Genomic DNA, 22,962 nt, shown 5'->3' on the forward strand with positions numbered 1-22,962 from the left:
ATCAGTTTAGCTTTTTTCCCCCCTCAAATATGTTTATTGAGTTTTACATTTATTTTTACACAGCTCAGCAACAAACAAACAAGTGGTCTTCACAATTGACAGGAATACAAAATCATTTTAAAGAAAGATATGCAAATATACTGTATGCATATCTATACACATATTCACAATTTAAAAAAAGATGAGTTAAAGACATACATCAAGACTCAAGACAGAAAGGACAGGAGCAGAGAGGATTTTGATTAACAACCTTTATCTGCAAGCAGTGGTGGACAGTCCTTTACATTTGTCAAGTATCTGTACTTTATTGAGTATTTTTTTAAATAAATTACTTTTACTCCACTATATTTCAAAGACAAATAGTGTACTTAAAAGGGAAAATGAGATCCGAGAAGAGGAAGTTAAAACAAATTTTAATTCTATAAAAATTGCCAACATGTTTCGAACGGTTAAGGCAGGAACTGTTGACTCCTTGCATTTCTGTGAGCTGTGTGGACCACATGGCCCCAGAACTGACAGGAACTGATTATTACTTCTAAGCATAGCATGTAGAAGTGTAGTATAACTTTGAAGTCAGTTGAATTTAAAAGTCTTTTTTAAGTTTGAATAGTTTGATGAATTAAGACTGATAAAGTTCTCCTCTGTAAAGTTCAGTAAAAGTCAAACAAAGGTAGACTGCCCTTCTTTTTGCCTTTGAAAACCAAGTGATTGTTGCCTCAAAAAATGAACAAATACCATACTGTAGTTCCTTGTGCTCAAGTCAGTGAATCAGTGTTATTGGGGCAGATATAAAGCTACAAGTGTAACTGGGAACTTAGGTTGATTATTTTACTTTTTGTTTTATTTTCGGAAGAATCGGCATCTACAGCAATTCCACCGTCTGACTAATGCCTTTGTTGATTCGATTGCATTTTTATGTTGCATCATCGCATTCATTAGGTTGTTTCAGTCAGTTACGAGGTCATGTAAAGGCATTGTGAAAATAATACCGTGTTTGTAGTTTTAAATAATTAAGTATAAAAGAAAAGGTACTCCAGTACTTTAACCATAGTAAGTAACCGAGGACTTCTTGTAGTTTAGTAATAATTGACCAGGAATAGCTATACTTTGACTCAAGTAATAGTGTACTTCCTTTGTCCACCACACTCTGCAGGCTTCACAAGCAGCAGGCCCTGTACTCTCCAGAGCAGTTCCTGCCTCGCGTGGACGGGGTGCTGGTGGACTACGACAGCCTCACCCTGGACCTCTTCATGCTGGGCTACTTTCACATCTTGGAGCAGGATCTGCCCTCAGACGAGCGCAAGGTGAGACACCTGCTGTGCTTCGAGGTGTTTGACCACCTCGGCGGCTTCCCCTGGGAGACGGTGAGGGAGTTCCACAAGGCTGTGATTCAGGACATCGAGGCCGGGAACCGCGAGTGGAAGGACGGTTTCGATGACATTAAGCTCAAGTTCTTTGGGAACGCGCCGAATCAGTCCCAAGCCATTCCAGAAGTTAAGAAGCACACCCTCCCGGAGCTGCGGCTGCCCAAAGTCATCGTTCAGAGCCCCACCCCTGACGAGGAATTGATGAAGAGTGGAACTGACATTTCTAGTTTCAGCAATGATGAAATCTGTAAATACATTGACCGTAGCTTTGCTTTCTGGAAGGAGAAGGAGGCAGAGATTTTTGACTTTGAGTAGTTGCTTTTTTTGATATTTTTGTATAATTTGCAGCTTTGTTATATTTACAGCTATCAAAAAAAAAGGCCAGAGTGCTAAGAGTACTGATGTGGTTTGACTTGAGATTGAGTTTGTTTTTGAGATAAAAGTTTTTTGTTACATGTTCTGTCCAGGCTCAAAAAGCAGCTGCATTTCTAAAACTGTTACAAAATAAATCGTCAAATGATCTGTGTGATGTTATTTCTTGTAAGGAAAACCTTAATTATTTCACTATGCAACAAAGAAATCCTCTCATAATTTACTCTGACTTTGAACCCCTTTTCTCCTTCTTCATACTTTCACCTCAAAAGTCAAAACGTCATTCAAACTTTAACATGTTCCGCCTCATTGGGAATCCTGGGTTTCGTTGTAGATTTATTTAACTTAATAAGTGTTACTATTCAAGTCTATGGTGCGTACCTCCAGGCTATGGCATATACTAATATCCTCAGTTGGCTTGACAACAAACTAGAGCACTTGCAAAGCACTTGTCTCTCTAGGCCATACATGGGCCTCCACCTTCACTTAATGCGGCCCTCAGGTTAATATCGGAATACTGATATATTATTGATTTCAGCTGTTACAATTCCAAACATGACCTGCTTTAATTCCGTCAGTCTATATTAGTAGCTTAATGACTAATAGTAGTATTAAAATGTATTTTTTTTATGTCAATTCAATACATTTGTATTTAAGTTCATACATTTTAATGAGTGTATAATTAAATGTGTTTGAAATTAAATCAAAATGTTACATTTCAGGATTCCAATTAAAAAATAACAAAAAATAAGTCAGGATTCGAATTCAAAAGAAGCAAAAATAGCCGATCTACAAGTTCACAAGTTTGAGCTTGTAGATCTACTATTTTTGCTTATTTTGTAGGAGATACTAGAATGCCAAAGTAGGACTTAGCAATATGCAATGTGGCCCTCTGGAGTGAAGGTGGAAATATAGTGGCCCTCACCATCATCAAAGTTGCCCACCCCTGCTCTAGGCCACACATGGGTACTGGTGGCCCCTTAATGCGGCCCGCAGCTGTTACAATTAATTCCAAACATGCAAACATAACCCGCTTTATTTACTTCAGTCTATATGAGTAGCTTATAATGACTAGTACTAGTCTTTTTTATGCCCAATGTATTTGTATTTAAGTTCATAAAGTTAACATAAGAACATATACATGCATTGGAAATTAAATACAAATTTAACTTTTCAGGATTCCAATTCAAAAATGGCTAAAAAAAAATTCAGGATTCCAATTAAAAAATACTCAAAATAGCAGATCTACAAGCGACATGTTTTGAGCTTGTAGATCGGCTATTTTGGTATATGTTTGACTGTACATGCATTGTGGCCCTCTGGGGTGAGTGTGAAAATATAGTGGCCCTCTCCATCACCACCCCTGCTCTAGGCTATGACATGATGAACAGCTTTGAGTTTGAACACACGTTACTTACCTTGGCAAATGTGTCTACTGAAGCTTTTATTTTACTTATGACTTACGTATGTTTGGGGTCTACAGTGTGGCAATGGATATGCTTAGGCTAAAGTTACCCGAGAACGACTGTCCATCAGTCCATGGCATGGTGAGAGTTTGTCGTGAGTCAAGCTTGATTAGCTGCAGCCCGAACAAATAAAGGAGCTATCAAATGGGTAAAGTGAAGCAATTATAGCAGGACGCTGAGGAGGGTATCAGATGTTCTTCAACAAGTGCATCCAGAGGCAGTCAGAGAAAGCGTTCATATCAAAGAAGAAATATCTGGGAAAATAAATGAATATCTGTTATCTTGTCTTGCTGCATGCTATCATTACAGTGCTAAACTAGAAAAGGTGCTCCCCGGAGCACAGGTCTCCGCCAGGTGAGGTAGGTTATTGTGGGCCAGCAATGTTCGGAATTAGAGGTGAGTGGAATATGTAGAAGTTGAGGGATTAATGTTCATGAAGTTATTGCACAGACATGCCAAACTTTAGATGCCAATCTTAGCCAATCAGATGGGATATGAAAAATTGGACAGATTGATCACATGAAATAGAGTGTACTGATTTGCGTGATATTTAGACAACATCTGTAATATTACAAAATTATGTAAAAAAAAACACACACATTTTGTTCAAAACTGACCACTCCTGCAAACTTCAATCTTAGCCAATCAGGATGGAATATGAAAAATCTGACAGATCCATCAAATCTGTAGGAGTAATAAACTGGTGCTATAGGCAACTGGTTCTGCTTTGGCCTCCAGGGAGGGTGCAATACAAACACACACACACACACACACACACACACACACACACACACACACACACACACACACACACACACACACACACACACAGATGAACGGCAGGGAGACACATTCTCACCCCTATGGGACTGCTATAGGCCTACTTTATCTACAGTTTATCTACTATTTCTCCTGCTTTTGAATTTGTATTTGTCCCCCTTTTTTATTTATTTATTATCTTTTGAAATAATATATCAAACACAGCAAACTTTTAAAAAACAAGGGGGTCCCAAAAACAGGTCCTCCTGACCCATTGTGTGGGGAAGTGTTCTGATGTAGCTGCTTGAGAAACACACAATGCATGTATGTTCCTTTAACAGCAGGTGTGGGACCCCCCCCCCCCCCCCCCCCCCCCCCCCCCATGCATGCATTACTAGTGTGTCTCTGCGGGTCCTAAAAATAGCTTGGTGAAGACAAGCAGGCTGTCCTGTCCCAATGAGTTGACAAAAAACCTCCTGCCATACTGCTGGCTCCATGTTGATTCAACCAGCCACTCAGCCACACACATTTTACCGGAAATATGAACACTTATTGCCATCCCATGCCTGTTTGGTGAGTCTGTCATTCCTTTCTTTAATTTCACAGCATTTTGAAGACAAATGTAATTTCTTGTAGGCTTCGGGGGGACATAAGACGTATGACAACATGCTACACTGGAAGCCAAAGCTAAACTGATCCCACAGTGGATAAGTAAACAAACTAGTGTGGTCGTCATGATAACATGATACCACACTTTAAACAAGTTAAACTTGTGGCTTTTCTTCTAGAGTGAATTAAGGACGACTGTATCGGGTCAGTGAAGTAAATCGATGCTCTCAGAAGTTGCGTATGGCACATACCGCACATAGTGGACTGACGTGTTCTCATGGGTTCTGTATTTGACCTAAAGCCTCACTTAGCTGTGCGCTGCTGTTTTATTATCGATTTCAACATACAATTTATGTTTGCCCTGAGGTGACCTTCACGTTAAGTATCTGCTTTCTTCTTTACTTAAATGTGTGTGTGTAACAACAACTGAATGAACGTTTTTCTCAAATATGTCAAGAAGGAAACAGTATAAATTGTTTTGAATCAAGCTTCATTCCACAGAAGACATTGGTCATATTTTATTTCAGCTTTGAGACATTTGACATTTCTGTCCTCCACTTGTAGGTAAACACTGATCGCAGTTGTTGACAGTTCCTACGCCTTCGCTGTCACAGGATCACATACCTAAAGGTCGGAACTATAAGTGACTACAGGATGGTTCGCAATGTGGACGACCTGGACTTTTGCCTGTCCACACATTCTCAGAGCATCCTGGAGGGACTGCGGTCGCTCTGCTCTCAGCCCAAGCTGGTGGACGTGACATTGAGCGCCGGGGGCAAAGACTTCCCCTGCCACCGTAGCGTGCTGGCCCTGTGCAGCATGTACTTCCGCACCATGTTCTCAGGGGACTTTGTGGAGAGCATCGCTGCCCGCGTGGAGCTGCAGGACGTGGACCCGGACATCCTGGGCTCCTTGCTGGACTTCGCCTACACCGGCAAGCTGACCATCAACCAGGGCAACGTGGAGGGACTGACCTGCACCTCCAGCCAGCTGCAGTTCCAGACGGTGCGGACGGCGTGCAGCCGCTACCTGCAGCACCAGATGGACGCCACAAACTGCCTGGGAATCCTGGAGTTCGGGGAGCTCCACGGCTGCCCGGAGGTGGTGGCCAAGGCGCGGGCCTTCCTCTTGGAGAACTTTGAGGCCGTGCAGCAGGGCGAGGAGTTCCTGCTCCTGGGGAAGGACAGGCTGGTGGCCTGCCTGTCCAACGAGGGGCTCAAGACGCGCTCTGAGTCCACGCGAGTGGAGGCCGCCCTGGCCTGGGCCCGGCATCACCAGGAGTCCCGGCTCTGCCACCTCCCTGAGCTGCTGTCCCTGGCCCGCCTCTCCTTCCTCAAGCCAGACTACCTGGCCAACACTCTGCTGAAGGACAGCCTGATCCAGGCCTCCCCTAGCTGCAAGGAGGCCGTCGGAAAGGTTCACCGTGAGGTCAGTGAGTTCACATTTTATGTACCTTGCATAACTTGTTTCTTTCATCATTGTTTACCCAATCCGAGTAATTTTCCATGAACAAAGCCGTGGCTCGCTCTTTTCCCCAGATGATGGATTCGGTGCCGGGGTATGATAGTGACAGAGCCCACTCTCAGAGTCCACAGCCCAACCTACAGGAGGTACTGTTTGTGATGGGCGGGCGCTCCCTGGATGATGATGATGACGATGATGACGATGACGAGGAGGAGGACAGAGACCCCAGACTGCTGCCCAAGAACTGTGCCTACTACAACACAAAGACCCGTACTACGTCTCTCTTTCTCTTTCTCAGACTCACGTTTCAACGTTTATTACAGTTTTCCTCAAGTGCATTTACACTATGGCCTTGACGCGTCTTACAAAGATTATAAATGCTCAGACTTTTACCAGGACATGAAAAGCACATTGATAATGAAAATGAACAGCGATTAGATGATTTGTGTCGGCTAGAGAAACTAGACACCTCTTTACAATATTCTGACATGGTCAGGGAGGCTGAAAATCATCCCTACTTATTTTTATGACCCTTGAAGACCAGGTCAGGGAATGTAGGATTGACTATTTTGTACATTACATGAAATAGTGGAATGTGAAATAGTTAACTTTTTATGGATTAAAGTTAAGTCAACCATATTGACCTCACAGCTTTTTTTTATGTCCATGACGTATAGGGCCTAAAGAGTGGTCAGATTGAACTAATTTATTTAGTCTTTTGATCCAAGTTTCAACACACAAATGTCTTTTAATAGCTTTTACTGTTTCACTTATTGGATAACCTTATGTAACCTCTCTCCTTCTCTGGCTCTCCTCCGCAGACCGGTGGCTTCAGCTCCCTAATTTCCCCAACCCTAACAAGTGGGGTTACTCCATGGTCTCGCTGAACAATGATGTCTATGTCACAGGTTGGTTGAGTGCGTGTATCCCTTCAAAACACATAAACTTTATGTGGAAACGTGGGCAAACTTTAGGGGGGCAGGGGAGCATAGAGAAAATGGGTTTGAGGAGACTAGCTTCTCTTGTGCGGAATGTAATGTATCCACAGACTGGTGACAGGGTGCCATTGTCCGTCTGACAGGCGGCTCGCGAGGTTCAAATACCAACACCTGGTCGACCACAGAGACCTGGAAGTACATTACTGGAGAGGGGAGGTGGGTTACCGTGGCTCCCATGCTTCGACCTCGAACTAACCACACCTCGGCCACACTCAACGGAGAGATTTACGTCATTGGAGGTAAGAAAATAAATATAGAGAACAGCATGATGCCTTAAAGCAGCAGTGTAAATGGAAAGCTGTCGTGAAGCTCCACGCACGCATCTGCCCTTTCATGACCTGATAGCAACACGTGGTGAGCTTGTAGATTGGCTGAAATAGCTGAAGAATAAAAAAGGGTTAAAGTACAGTAGTTAAACGTATTTTCATGATATATGAACTCATTTTGCTGGGGACCCCCTGGAACCTCCTCAATGACCCCTGGGGGTCCCCGGACTCCACTTTCAGAACCGTCGTGCTAAATGCCACAGCAATGAGTCGCATGGTATTGTAATTGGTCCTGTCTGTTTGTTTGTTTGTTTGTGAGTTATCAAGATAACTTGAACAGAGATGTATCGATGTTTATGACATTTGGGGAGAATGGTCAGTAAGCTATGAAGAGATTATTAACTTTTGTCTCAAAAACAAGAGGTCATGGATGGTAAAGATCAAGAATGGATGGTGGGTTGTTGTGTGAAGCTTGGTGGAAACGACCAGTAGGCTGCCCTGAAGAGATGACTGCGTTTAATGTTTACTGTTCAAAAGGTTAAGGTTACGATTGAGTTACATAGCAAGATATGTTAATGCAGGCAGGATTAGAACCCCCCCCCCCCCCCTCTCTCTCCCAGATGCTTTGTTTGTTTTTATATCTTACATTTTTAGATGTGACCAATTTCAATGTCAGACTGACAAATGTGTGGTTGCTGAATTGCATTTGGCTGTACCCATACGTATATATTGCTTAGTTTTTTTAATATGATATTTGATAGTTACTAGCATGTGATCCACATCTACGTCATCTAGTGTACGCACTCATGCCATGTTCTTTTCCCTCCCAACAGGTACAACACTGAACTATGTTGATGTTGAACACTATGACCCTTACAATGACACCTGGGGCAACACGTGCCCCGCCTTGAGATATGTGACTAACTTCACTGCCACAGCATGCCATGGGAAGCTCTATGTGATTGGCTCATGTGCAGTGAAGTACAATGCCTTAACCATGCAGTGCTACAACCCTGTTATAGGTACGCATGATCATGTATTACATTTACAATTTAAGCATTTACCGGATTATCTTATCCAGAGCGTAGTTATCACATACATATATATGGGCATCAGGTAACGTAGTGCATCAGGAAACTAGCAATGATTACTAAATATAGATCTTTGACATTTTAGCTTTTATTCAAAGAAAAAAACAAAAACAAAACACCATATTTAAAGTCAACTTTTTCTAGAAAAACGGATGCTAAAATAAAAATAATGTTTCGAAAATATTTTATAAAAAAAATAAGCTTCATATATGTGTATAAATTCAAAAATGACCACAAAAAGCGTAAAAAAATGATAAAATAATCATTTTGGCCATTGTCAGACCGACACTTTGTTTACATTCTAGTCTATAGACTAGGATGTAAACAAAGTGTCTGCCCTACAATGAAAAAGTTGACAATAGCTCCTTTAATACTAGAAAGATATTTGTTCACTACCATTACCATTTACCACTTTACTAAACTGAACTGATCCATTCCATACATTAGTAACCTTTAGCAAGGAGACTTGTCCTATCATAGGAATACTGTGTTGTTAATTTTTTGTTTTCATCTTACAGATAATTGGAGTATTATCTGTTCACCCTTTATCCCTAAGTACTTATCGTCTCCTCGGACTGTTGCCTTGGACGGGATCATTTACCTGATCGCTGACAACACTAAGAAAGTGTATTCTTATGACCCTGAAGCTAACATGTGGCAGAAGGTGAGGGTAACAACAAATCCTTTCCTTTTATTTTTGACGGTCGTGATGAAATGAACCACTTAAAGGGGTATTTCACTTTCAAAAATACTTTTGGTAATTTTATCATCTAATCAGGCTTTTATGAATACCCTGAACAGTTTATAATTTGCTTGATTGAATATTTAGATATTTGATGTAAATGTTACCAGGCCATCCAGGCCCAGGGCCTCTCCCCACACACACCCATTGTAACTTCAAACTTCATTTAAACCATGATAGATTCATTAAAAACACCCATTATTTTTTTCTGGTGACTCATAATACCCTCCTAATACGTGAGCAGGCTGTGTTTTTTCGATAACTTTTTTCATTTATTTTTAATAATTATTTTTTTGTATTTCCTTTTTTCCATTTTCCCAAATAATTATTAAAAATAAATGAAAAAAGTTACAGAAAAAACACGGCCTGCTCACATATTAGGAGGGTATTATGAGTCACCAGAAAAAATAATGGGTGTTTTAAATGAATCTATCATGGTGTGGATGTGGAGAGAAGCCCTACCACTGCTCCCTGTTGAAAGTGGAATATCCCTTTAAATCCTATACTGTATGTGGTTCTCAAACCTTTGAAACTAGGCATGTCCCGATCAGGTTTTTTCGCTCCAGATCCGATTCCAATCATTTCATTTTGAGTATCTGCCAATACAGATTTTTCCAGAGATGATCTTTTGGCAATGCATTAAGGAAAAATAAAAAACACATTCATGATGTTCCTTAAGGTTGTTTTTTTTATTTAAATTACAGTATCCATTCTATCCAACATGAATATAGCTTATTTTTTATATCAGCTTATCTTATAAGCTATCTATATATTAAAAGCAAATCCTGATCTTTTTCTCCCTATTCCGATCCGATCTTTTTCATCCCTATCTGATCTCCGATCGGGACATCCCTATTTGAAACATTTGTGATATCTTTGAAACGTTACATTTTAACAACCTTATCTGTGGCACAAAATAATTTCAGATGTGGGGTCTACGGCCAAATAGATACAAATGAATTTAGGGGTCCTTGACACGAGAATGTTTGAGAGCCGCTGCCACATACGTCATTGACCACGGTCCCCTCCATGCAGGGGACTAAACTTGGTCCCCTTTACACTGGGCTGTATAGGACTTAACTCCTGACATAAATAACAGTAGTATAATATTGCTGTGTCCAGATCCCGTTTCTTCACATGCTCCACGAGAACGGCGGCCTGGTGGTGGTGGATGGTCAGCTGTTGGTCACAGGAGGACACTGGAAGGGCATGGAGGGCGACTATGGGGTGGAGGTGGAGCTCTACAAGCGCACGTCCAGCGCCTGGAAGGTGGAGGGCTTCCTGCCCAGACTGTGGTTCTACAGCGGGGCCTGTAGCGTCTACCTGGACCCGTCGCTGTGGCCCGAGCCCTTCCCCGAAGACTTGGAATAACAAGGACTTCCTTAAAGACTGAAGTCAAATCATGAGTGTTCATTTAAAGGAGCATCTTCAACCATATCGTTGTTGGCGGGTGGAAACCCTGTATGTCCAAAACCGTGTGTTTTGTTTTTAACACTTTAAAATGTATTTGAAACTGGTGAAAATAGCCGATCGTAGATCGGCTATTTTCACTAGTTTTGTGCGACAGTCTTGTGTGGTGAAGCAGGGCTTTACTTTACAACAACAACAACAAAAAAACATGCAGATTTGAAACCTGGAGATACAAGGTTTCTGCCTGACAGTGACGATATCTTTGTATACTTTATTTGCAGTGGTGTGTTCTAGATTCTTTACGATAATCTACCTGCGCGTGGTCGTGGAGATGCAGTACGTTGCCATGTTTTCAATGGATTAAATGGTTTGCAAAGAGGACTACGCTTGCCTACGAAAAATGTCTGCTGGTCACACTAGTACATGTATAGCGTAACACGGTAGAACACACCACTGTTTATTTGTCAATTTCCCGTCCTTACATGAAGAATATGAAATACTGTTCCCCGTCAGCCATATCAAAACATCTAAAAAGCTTCATACAAAGACAAATTTTAAAACATATATATCATTTTAGACATGAACATTTAAAAACGCCAATGAAGGAGGAGGGGCCGCTGCAAACGTCTGCCGCGCTGCCATATAATTAGCATTCTTACTCATTACAAGGACAGAAAAGATTTAATCTTTTTTGAAATAATCACTGATGGGGCACATTTTCAAACCACAGTCCGCCTCTTACACAGAGCGTAGTTGATATTAACTCTGAGAGTTTGATTGATTGATTGAAGTATTTACTAGAAGTTTGCATAGGGAAAGGTACAGTTTCATGACAGTACAGTTCACTGGTACAAGGTCAACTAAAAGGAAACTCGGGTAAGCCTCGCGGCTTATTTACATTGAGATCCTTTTCTTTAACTCATATAACATTGAATGACAGACAGATAGAACACAGTATATGCAGTAGATATCATCAAAAGAATTGTAAGCAAAAACAAAAAAGCAGTTTTAAGCAAAAACAACAATGCAAAAAATTTCCATGGCAACGGCCCAGAAGCAGCCGCCTGTAAGTGGTTTTTCAGTGCGGTTTTAAAGGAAGTTAGGGATTTACACTTCTTTAAGGCCTTCAGTAGGTCGTTCCACATTTAGTGGTATAGCAGAAAAACTAATTAGGGATGGGACAATACGTGATATTATCGTTTATCGTGATAAAAAACACTAAACGATAATCGCACCGTGGAGATTTAATTTATCGTGATATCGTCCTCCATCATGCACTGGGATCAATTCACCTTTTATTTGCAGAGCTGCATATCCGGTACCACTTAAACCCTCATATAGGTAAAAGGTACTTATACGTACTTGATACAGTCTTTTTTTCACTCTCTATCAAATGTCTTTGCCAAAAAATAGCCGATCTACAAGCTCACTGTATCTGCTATTTTTTGGCAAATGTTCTGCACCCAGGATAATGGATTTTGATTATCGCGATAATATCGTAAATCACGATTTCTTTGGTCATAAAAATCGTGATATGAAATCTTCATATTGTCCCATCCTTAAAACTAATTTGACCATTGAGTTTGAGTTGAGAGTACAAAAGTAACCAAATGGACCATTACAGGTCCATTTTGTTACAATTGTACACTCTCTAAGTTACAAATGGGGATTAACACTGAGGATTTTAGTGAGTACAGTATCTAACTCAGGGTCACAGTGTGGACAGACATCTCTCTGTCACCTGCATATGGTATGTTGTGGTAGGATTATAGGGATGACCCTGTAACCTAGAATAGCTTGTTATTTGAACCTCAGGTATTCTCATGTTTTTCTTGGGCCCTTTTTGGCAGCACATACTGTTTACTTGTAATATATCTAATGTTGTGATGTAGCCTACCTCTATGAGTGTTGTTGCTTGTGTTGTACCATTAAATCTGTGTAGAGAATAACATGTATTGTTGTATTTTCTTCTACTTTAAATCTTCACACCCTATATGATTCATACACGATTGACTGATTGATGAATTGATAGATTGTTTTTATTGTGTGGTGTGTGTGTGTGTGTGTGTGTGTGTGTGTGTGTGTGTGTGTGTGTGTGTGTGTGTGTGTGTGTGTGTGTGTGTGTGTGTGTGTGTGTGTGTGTGTGTGTGTGTGTGTGTATGCGTGCGTGCGTGCGTCATGTAGGCTTTCTTGCTGCCCCTGCCACTTCAATATGGAAATATATGAACAAAAAACATACATCACAAGCATGTATCATATACACATTGTATATAGCCTACTATCCCTTACTGTCTGTGAGAAAAATAAACATTAATGAATATGAATAAGTAGCCTGGTTTTCTCTTGTTCTTGAGCTCAGTCCTGAAACACAAATTAAAGACTGTCTTTGCCCTTCATAAATAAAACTCAATTGAGCTGATGCATGCTCAACAAACAGGTTTAATTGAAATAAAGTGGATTAGTTTGATTGATTGATTGATTGATTGATTGATTGATTGAAAAAGTACAGTTTCATGACAAGTAAAGGGAGATCCTGTAGTCTAAGCTAGGCTTATTTAGGCTACACTCTCATGTACAATCTCATGTAAGTATCTCAAAAAGAATCATAAAGAAGAAAAAATAAAAGGAAAATAAAAATAAAATAAAAAGGAACAGAAGTATTAGGCCTAGAGGTACGTCAGTCAAATAGCTACTTGTCTGTTGAGAGGTCATAACAGCAGTTGTGTGCTTGCTTGGATCATTAACCAGCTTGTGTCCATAAAACCAAAGTAGCCTCACTACAGCGCGTCTTCCCTGCTATGGAAACGACCACGCTAGCATTCTATTTCCATGGCAACGGCCCGGAAGCGTCATGTTCCCCCGACGACTCTCGGCAGGGATTTGAGTCAAACTTGATTGAAATCACGACTCCGGTCTGTTGTTAGCGAAAAGTGTTGTAGCAACTCCAGCGTTAACTTGGTATTGGTACAAAAGAGACACTTGACAATTCACTTCAAGAAGGCCTAGGCTATTGCATCTTTCATTTCCTTTTTGTGAGACTGATTAAACTTTTTGCTGAGGAAGCACATTGGCTTGTCGTGGCGAATTGCCCACAGATGCAACGTTACTGGCTTTTATAGTGAACATATTTTTACAATGAGTTCACGGGGGGACAGAGATAGCGCTGCATCATCACCTGGACTGGAGGCTGTGATACAGGTGAGGTTGGTGTCAATTCGTTGCTCTCTGCAGCATTAATCAAGCATCCTTGTGCAGGGACTACCAGACTACCCTACCAGGGCATGCCCATTATTTGAATGAAGAATGTATTATTGTTAAATTACAGTAAAATAACTACAAATGCAAAATGTAACAACATGGCCAGTTTAACAAGGTAACCTATTATAATTATTTTCTCCACACATGTATTCTCCCCATCTTGACAAAATGCTATGGTTCCAGCAGCTGCACAGGTGCAATGCATTATTGTTAATTGTGGCACGTTTACTAACATGCCAAGTTTAGCTGCACTTGAACAAATGTTCCAGGCTGCTGCCATATCCAAAGAAACCGCAGAAACCCAAGTATTCCCTGACGCCACTGGATAAATTGAATTTAAATGTGAGAACCTTTGACACAATCTAAATGTCACAATAGAAGAGCGGGGAGACAATTAAATACAACCACCCCAAACGTATTATAGCCTATTGTTTTAACATAGGCCTACTAGACAAAATACAATGCCAAGTTAGTTCCTTTGATCCAATCTGGAAAACAACAATGATTCCATTATCATTAAAAGAAACTGCTTTCCCTCTGATCCAGAAAAGGTAGGCCTAACATTACCATGAGAACATATTGAAGATTTATTGACAATTTAGATCCAATCAGATATGAATAAATGAAATGCTAACTAATTGTCTGTCATAGCTAGCTGCAGTAACCGAGGCAGAGGCATCAATTGGGTATGGCAAGGTATGGCAGCTGCCATACAGTGATTGATTCAGGGGGGGGAATTCAGGGGGAAAATAATTTAAATGTAGGCCTACTTCTTAAAATAATAAAATAACACTATCCACTGATAGTAATCATCATCATGCCTGTTGCTAAGGTATGGCAACATGACTGGTGTAATGCTCGCACGCCTTCCCAAGCATGCATGACACCAGTCATGTTGCCATACCTTAGCTTTTGCTGAACTGACGCCACTGAACTGAAGGGTGTGTGTGGGATGTTGTTATGTAGAAGCTGGAGGAGTCTTTGCAGGGCAGCCCAGAAGAGAAGCATCTGACGCTACGAGGCGATGCCCTGGACCCCAGCACTTCACCCACACCTGTCCCCACCTGCATCCGCCAGATCATCACCCGCAACCTGGCCGAGCAGCCTGCCGGTAGCCGTGGAGGGAAAAGTACTCAAACTTTTTACTTATAAATCAATACTGCAATATGGAAATACGCTGTCACGAGTAAATGTCTGGAATTCAAAATGTACTTCATTAAAAGTACGAAAGTGTCTGCATCAAAATATGCATAATCAAAATTGCCTAGGTATAAAATAGGCCTAAACTAAAGGGGTTAATGTATGTTTTATCTTATAATAAATGCGAGAAATCTCTGTGAGTATGTATGTATGTGCCCCGCGTATCTCGAGAACCGTTCGTCCCACCGGCTTCAGATTCGGCATGCGCGTTCCCCGCCGCGGCGCAGAGTGCAGTGCCGGGCCTCGACACGACACAACGCACGGTTTTCCCGAACCGGGGCGAAACGTTCTGCGGAGATGATTGTTGACATCAGGCTGTTTCTCAGGAAACCGGCGCAAGCGCTGACTAATTGTGACATCACTTCATAAAAGGCTCTGACATCACGTACGCCACATGAGTCAACAAAAATGCCATGGTTACGTATTGAATGTCATCAGTATGACGTGTTCTGATGTTCATATATGGGCTTAAATGGACATAGGCAAACATATGGCCTGTGTCCATATATGACAAAAGGTATAATGGGGTTTGCATTAAAGGGGAAACCGGCACTGTGTCTCCAACACAGTCGGAGGCACAGACAGATACAGAGATCTCCATAATGGGAATAAAGGGACACAGACAAACAGATACAGAGATCTCCATATATGGGTATAAAATGGATGCAGACAGACAGATACAGATATCTCCATATATGAGCATAAATGGACACAGGCAAACAGATGGTCAATACGGGTCCTACAGAGATCTCCATATATGGGCATAAAACTGATGCTTAGAGACAGATAACTCCATATATGGACATAAATGGACACAGACAAACAGATGGTAAAACGGGTCCTACAGAGATCTCCATATATGGGCATAAAATGGACGTAGACAGACAGATATCTCCATATATGGGCATAAATGGACACACGCAAACAGATGGTCAAAACGGATCCTATGACAACAGGTATAATGGGGTTTGCATTCGGCCGAGCTTCTAGTAATATATAATGTAGCTTATCTGCAAAGTAACCATAACTAATGTTTTCAAATAATTTAGTGGAGAAAAAGTACAATATTTGCCTCTGAGATGTAGTGGAGTAGAAGTAAAAGTACTGAAAATTGGAAACAGTCAAGTAAAGTAAAAATACCTCAACAGTAAGTACAGTACTGGAGTAAATGTACTTGGTTACTTACACCACTGGCTGGTAGGCACAAGAACCATGGGCTTCTCACCTGTAGTCCTGCATGGGGAAAAACAACATTGGAATAATTTAGAAGAAAAACCTAACAACTTAAATCTTCTGTATATGGGGATCCCTGGCACACATTATTTTCAGATGCTCCGCAGCCAAATGCATATCAATTAGCTGGTGGTCCTTGTAGTCATGAAAATCTTTTAGAATCACTGCTCTAGAACACAGCTGAGAAGCATTTTCTATTATTTCACGGACGAAAACGTGCTACAGTTGAACTCATTCTGTTTGGACATACAGGTACTGTCTGTATACAGTACTGTACTGCAGTGGTTCTCAAAGTGGGTCCTTTATGGGGGTTTAAATGCAAGTCTGTAACTCTTGACAGTGTTCAAATGGAACCAAATGGAATCCATTTGGTTCCATTTGTACACTGTCAGAGTTACGGGGAGACCTTGAAATGTAAACGTTTGAGACACACTGCTGTACTGTAGCCTATGTCAGTGGTTCTCAACCTGTGGGTCGGGACCCCCAGGGGGGTCCCCAAATTATTTTGGGGGGGTCCCCAGATGATTAGCTTAATGTGTACAGAGGGTATCTGCACATTTCTAAAGTGATAATTAAAGGAGACCTTTTAATACCTCTAAAATGACAAACTAAACATTGGTCAAACTGTCAAATATTACAGGCAGAAATTGTGAAAATAGCAGATCTACATGCTCGCGAGGCGTTGATATACAAAATATAATGCCTCAACTCTTCACCAGTCACCAGTTAAAATATGATTATTTTGGGGGTCACAGCCTGAAAAGGTTGAGAACCACTGGCCTATGTCAGAGTAAAGTTGACCGTGACCATCTAGATAGGATCATCTGTCCCTCTGCACCAGGTGAGAGTCCTGAGGCCAGTGTAATGGAGGAGAACAAGCTCCTCAGGGAGCGACTGAGTCAGAGTCAGAGGGAACACCAGCAGCTGCTGGCCAAGCAGGCCACGCTCACAGACAAGGTAAGCAGCTACACCAGAGGAGTCACTTGGGTGTATGGCAAGGTATGTTTCCCCCCCTGTAGCCATACCTTGGCTACAGGGGGGGAAACATAAAGACAGTGTACTTCTTAAAATAAATTCATCATGCCTGTTGCAACATGACTGGTGTCTTCAGGGGCGTCACAAGGGGTAGGAAAGTGGGACTGAGTTACTGGGGCCCAAGGTGGCCCCTCCATAATAACTTTATCTATTGAAAAATAGCAGATATACAAGCTCACAGCGCGGCACCGAGAGCCGCGCTGCGAGCTTGTAGATCTGCTATTTTTGAAAAGTTGTGAAAATGTGTGAAAATCTTTGAATATAATGTATTTTTAAGCGAACATTTCTAACTCAAATGTTGCTTCTGGGGGTCCCTGGAACTAAATATTTTGAGATCGGGGTCCGTGGCCAAATACATATCATCTTGGGGGTCCTTGACATAGGTTTCTTGCACACAATTTCACGATTTTTCTTGTGAATACTTGTACCCAGGGCCCAGAATTTGGTGTGACGCCCCTGGGTGTCTTGCACGTGTGCGAAGGCACGCATGCAAGACACCGGTTATGTTGCCATACCTTAGCTTTTGCTGAACTGACGCCACTGAGCCACACTAGCCTCACTATCTGTTATGTCAGTGGTTCTCAAGGTGGGGTCCGGGCTCCTTTGAGGGGGTTCCAGGGGGTCCCCAACCGAAAAGCTAAAAAAGTTAGGAACCAAATGGAGCTGTACAAATCTCTGAGAGTGTACGAACAGAAACAAATGGACCATTACGGGTCCTTTTGGTTCTATTTGTATACTCAAGAGTTATGTGGGTCTGTGGCCTAACAAAGCAAACTGGAGGTCCTTGAAATGAATAGGTTTGAGAGCCACTCATCTACTGTATGTACTGTATTGATGCCTCAAAGTGTCCACAAATAAACCTGGCTGGCCTACTGTACTGTATAGGAACAGATATCACCAAAATGTTCCATGATAGTTGGCACGTCTGATAAACTGTCAGGAATAATAGCAGATCTACAAGCTCACACACAACACATTAACGCAGCGCGTTGTGATGCGGCCATAGTTGAATGAGTAAAGAGGCCGTCTGGGACCTTGGGTTAACCCCCGTATGTGTCAAAGTGTCTCTTGGCAACAGTGGTGTAAAGTAACTAAGTACATTTACTCAAGTATGTACTTAAAGGAGTAGTTCACCACTTTTCAACCTGTCTTCATATAATAGGTCCTCACTAATGTTCATGATAAAATATCTAAAAGAATTCTACTCGGTCCAAGTCTTCTAGGAGAGCTGTGGGAAGTTCAGAATCCATCGTCTTGTGACATCATCATTTTCCCCCAAAAAAATGTAATCAATATTTTTGAAAAGAATATTTAGATTGTTATTATCGCGAGAACAATGGCTTCCACTTTAAAATTGCAACTTTTCAGGAATAGAAAGCCTGCAGTTTCTATAAGCTGGATTGGCAATCAATGATGTCACAAGACGATGGGTTTCTGACCTGCCCACAGCCCTCCTCTGAGAAAAAAAAAAAGCTATTTTTGAGTGAGGACCAATTATATGAACATAATTGAAAGGTGGTGGAGTTCCCCTTTAAGTACTGACGGGACTTTTACTTTACCGTATTTCCAATTTTCAATGCTTTTACTTCTATTCCACGACATTTCAGAGGCAAATATTGTACTTTTACCTAGGGATCGGGCGATAATCGAAGTCGATATTCATAACATTTATTAATATCGCAAAATATCGATATTGAAAAAAAAAGTTGAAAAAAAATTGATATTTTCTTTTTTTTTTTTTTTTTGCATCTTGGTTACTGATTTTCATCGATTTCCTGCTGCGGAATAAGTTTTTAACGCTATTCTAGTATGTGGCGACTAGATTTGAGCCTCTCGACATTTAGGATGGGAAAAATATATAAATTAATTAACCACTATTTCAAATTAGGGGATACATTTTTTTCTTTTTTTACTTAAAATACATATCGGTTCATAATATCGGTAATCGGCCTCTTTGATCACGACTTATCGATATCGAAATCGAACATGAAAATCTCATATCAGTCGACTCCTACTTTGACCCCACTACAATTATTTGACAGCTTTAGTTACTTATCACAAAACATACATTAACCGCTTCTGCCCTATATCCACCTGTTTCCGCAAGACTTTACTGTAGCATTATCTGCGGGACACTTCCGGTTAGCAATGCACGACGGGATGTTGGGATACAATCAATCAAACTTTATTACAGCCGAAGCCAAAGGTAGACATACAAACAGATAAAATACAATATAAAATCATTAAAGAAAATCTAAAAATCAGATAAAAACATCTATAAGAGACACTCGTACCAATGTTTCCACATATGAGAGTGATATCTTACAGAGCTGTACGATGATAATACATTTCAGCCATTTGAAAATAGCCGATCTACAAGCACACAATATGCCGTGATGTGATGCATTGTGACCTCGTAGATCTGCTAAGATTTTTTATATCCTAACATACATTTTAGAACTGCAGCCAGCAGTATTTGGTAGATAGGTAGACAGGACCAAATGCAGCACTCCAATTGGCTATAACGTCCTCCCAGCCCATGGATCTGTAACCCTACACCGGCCGCATCCTCCCAGCCCATGGATCTGTAACCCTACACCGGCCTGCAAGCAGGCAAGCAGCTGTTGTCACGGTTACGCTCCACCCAGCCCACAGCCCACGGCCAGCCAAATGCAGCACTCCAATTGGCTAGGACTGATCACGTGGCACATACCGGAAGTGCGTCCGGCGGTCAAATATGTCCGACCGGAAACGTGCGCTACGGCACAATAGTTACGCCCCAAAAAATTTTTTTTTTCCTTTTTTTTTTTTTTACTTTTGCTTTATTTTTATTTATTTATTTATTTTACTAGATGTGAGCGGGCCGAAGGCCCGCGAACCTCTAGTACTGTACATTTTGATCTTGTCAAATGGAACATTCTGCTCAATGATACGTACTTTGAATTTTGTACTTTAAGTATATTTTGATGCCAATACCTACTTCTACTTCTAAGTAAATTTTGATTACCTGACTTTCCCTTGTAACAGAGTATTATAAGTAAGAGTAAAATGAGTAATTTTTCCACCAATGCTAAGCAAGACTCCTAACTGCTCCCTGGTCGCTATATAGAGGGTATGCGTGTGACATCATCATCATACCAGGAAGTTATGCGGGAACGCCTACTGAGTGGCAAAAAACTACTTTCTGGCCTTGACAGCCCATACATCCAAACAGAAAAGTCCTATCTGATTGCATTAAACTACGTTAAACTCACTTTGCCACTCACTTTGCCACTCGTATGAATATGAATGTGCGTTGGGTGATTTCATTGCGGTTCTTGCTATTCTCCTTGCAAAAAGTAGATATCTGCAGCATGCATACAAAAAGCAGGACTACATTTATCATCATAATTATGCTATTTCCAACTGTAATTTCACTTCACCCCTGCAACTTGCGCCATTCCATTCCATTTAGGAAAATGGTTTTCTCAATCTTGCCGTGTACTTAACGGGCAAGACTGAATGGGCAAATATTTTGTCGATATTATCAGAGGTTGGTGCCGCTCTCTTGGACTTCGGGGCATGTCATGGATGGTGAGGTGAGTGTGTGTGTGTGTGCGTGTGCGTGTGTGTGCGTGTGCGCAAGTTTGGGTTTTCGGGATGAGATCAAGAAGAGCCTGCCACACTAGGGCATTGACTGAGAAGGGCTGCATTGCTTTGAAATGGAATATGCTTACAGCAAACATCAGCGCAGCGCCACTCTTTCCAACAGGGAAAGCCCTTTGGAGTTGGATAAACAAACAGAGGAGTAAAGAAGCAGGTTGAAGCCGCTTGTGTCACATATGTACTGTATTTACCACTGTTTGAAGATGAAACTCTGAGGGAAAAAGACAGGACACACATGATGTACTCCTGTGAAAGAATGAATGTAAACTGGCAATATGCGTACACCAACTTAGTATTTATATGATGTGCTTTTTGTTGCATAATTTAGTAGTATTTACAGTAGGTGTAAGCAAGCAGACCATCCATTGTGTGTGTGTGTGTGTGTGTGTGTGTGTGTGTGTGTGTGTGTGTGTGTGTGTGTGTGTGTGTGTGTGTGTGTGTGTGAGTGTGAGTGTGTGCATGTGCGTGCACGCCTACCTGCGTGCAAGCGTGAGTGAGTGACGCATTGTGTGTGTGTGTGTGTGTGTGTGTGTGTGTGTGTGTGTGTGTGTGTGTGTGTGTGTGTGTGTGTGTGTGTGTGTGTGTGTGTGTGTGTGTGTGTGTGTGTGTGTGCAAGCGAGAGTGAGTGACGCATTGACTGTGTGTGTGTGTGTGTGTGTGCGTGCGTGCGCGTGAGCATGAGTGTGTGTCTGGGTGCATAAGCCAGCCAGAGTGGTGGCTCATGAAGGCTTTCCTTGTGGTGCGCCCAGGCAGAGTCAGACCCCCCTGTGCCCACGAGGACCGGCGTCTACCTTCACAGCCCCCGCTCCCCCCCCCATGTCTGCCCCTTCCAACCCCCTCTGCCTAGTGGCTGCTGTTTGGGGGGGAAAATTGTGAAGGTCAGTGGCCCTCTCCCCGGGGGCCGTGGAAGAAAAAGCTCATTTTTCACGGCGCACAAAGCAGCCATTTGTGATAACACTGCCTTCTTTCTGCGGCGTAAATCTAATGAAGTCCCACTTGCTTGCCTTTTACTCCTGGAACTTATTTTAAAACCAAAGCTATAAATATAACTTAATTAGCGTGGTTTATATATAGCATATTTATGTTGTTGATGTTTTGGAGGCGTAAAAAGACGCCAAGGAGACTGGGGGAAAAAAAGCAAACAAGTGTTGCCAAGGGTTTTGATGTTCCCGCGCCGCTTGGCTGCTGATGTGAGGTGTGAAGGAGGGGGGGAGGGGGAGGGGGAGGGGGTGTGAGCAACAGCCAGATTTCCCTCAGCTGTTAGTTCGGTTTCGTCACGTGAAGCCGACCTGAGCACCAGAGACACTGTAATAGTTAAAGGTGTGGTTTTGTTTTTTGTAGTCCCGCAAAGCTCAAGGGGTTCCGTTCCTTGCACTGCACACGAGTTAAGTGCCAGCCGCTGGCATCTGTCCTGGCGTGTCGCACCAAATTCTGGGCCCTGGGTACAAGGATTCACGATACAAGCAGATACAAGCTCACAGCGCGGCTCCGAGTGCCACACTGCGAGCTTGTAGATGGTCTATTTTTGAAAAATCTTGAAAATTTGAATATTTCAAATCCTTCTAAGGTTTTTTGAACCTGTTTCTATGTCAGTGGTGCTCAAACATTTTCATGTGAAGGACCCCCAAAATTATATGTATTTGGCCACCGACCCCCATCTCAAAATATTTAGTTCCAGGGACCCCCCATAAGCAAAATTTGAGTTACAAATGTTTGCTTAAAAAAAGACATATATTCAAAGATTTCCATAGCAGATTTTCATAGCAGATCTACAAGCTCGCAGTGTGGCACCAGGTGCCGCGCTGCGAGTTTGTAGATCTAAAGTATAAAATAATTAAGGCCCCTCCACCTTGGGCCCTAGTAACTCAGTCCCACTCGGTCCACTCCCCCCCCCCCCCCCCCCACCCCCCCCTTGTGACGCCCCTGCGCAAAGCTCAAGGGGTTCGTTCCGTTCCTTGCGCTGCACACCACGAGTTAAGTGCCAGCCGCTGGCGTCTGCCCACTTCTGTCAAACGTTGTTCCCCTTGGAGAGCAGCATGGGTCTTTC

The 22,962-nt window shown here is 42.0% G+C and overlaps 3 protein-coding genes across 3 annotated transcripts in view; all 3 read left to right on the forward strand.

The window, feature by feature from the left end:
- espnla (espin like a) overlaps window positions 1-1,682 on the forward strand; it is a gene marked incomplete at both ends in the record, with an annotated part of 39,867 nt that extends 38,185 nt beyond the window's left edge. The window contains one exon of the mRNA XM_080724445.1: window positions 1,154-1,682. Coding sequence (XP_080580571.1) covers window positions 1,154-1,682 — 529 coding nt within the window. The remainder of the gene's footprint in view (window positions 1-1,153) is intronic.
- A 2,748-nt stretch (window positions 1,683-4,430) lies between these two features.
- Window positions 4,431-12,385, forward strand: klhl30 (kelch-like family member 30). Its single transcript, XM_080722407.1, has 8 exons — window positions 4,431-4,537; window positions 5,138-6,001; window positions 6,112-6,307; window positions 6,859-6,945; window positions 7,119-7,274; window positions 8,135-8,323; window positions 8,911-9,056; window positions 10,257-12,385. Exons 2-8 carry the CDS (start codon window positions 5,228-5,230, stop codon window positions 10,503-10,505), a joined length of 1,797 nt encoding a protein of 598 aa, XP_080578533.1. The 5' UTR covers window positions 4,431-4,537; window positions 5,138-5,227; the 3' UTR covers window positions 10,506-12,385.
- A 1,294-nt stretch (window positions 12,386-13,679) lies between these two features.
- crocc2 (ciliary rootlet coiled-coil, rootletin family member 2) overlaps window positions 13,680-22,962 on the forward strand; it is a gene marked incomplete at both ends in the record, with an annotated part of 84,841 nt that continues 75,558 nt past the window's right edge. The window contains 4 exons of the mRNA XM_080727287.1: window positions 13,680-13,742; window positions 14,769-14,913; window positions 17,077-17,192; window positions 21,665-21,793. Coding sequence (XP_080583413.1) covers window positions 13,680-13,742; window positions 14,769-14,913; window positions 17,077-17,192; window positions 21,665-21,793 — 453 coding nt within the window. The remainder of the gene's footprint in view (window positions 13,743-14,768; window positions 14,914-17,076; window positions 17,193-21,664; window positions 21,794-22,962) is intronic.

This window comes from Nannobrachium achirus (genome assembly GCF_963921795.1).
Source record: "Nannobrachium achirus genome assembly, chromosome: 1".
Classification (NCBI taxonomy): domain Eukaryota; kingdom Metazoa; phylum Chordata; class Actinopteri; order Myctophiformes; family Myctophidae; genus Nannobrachium; species Nannobrachium achirus.

What these genes read in the sequence shown, in the direction of transcription:
- klhl30 (XM_080722407.1), top strand. Translation starts at nt 5,228, where the DNA reads ATGGTTCGCAATGTGGACGACCTGGACTTTTGCCTGTCCACACATTCT. An exon ending in CTACTACAACACAAAGACCC is followed by an intron (nt 6,308 to 6,858) that starts GTACTACGTCTC and finishes TCTCCTCCGCAG; the next exon opens with ACCGGTGGCTTCAGCTCCCT. An exon ending in CAATGATGTCTATGTCACAG is followed by an intron (nt 6,946 to 7,118) that starts GTTGGTTGAGTG and finishes TCCGTCTGACAG; the next exon opens with GCGGCTCGCGAGGTTCAAAT.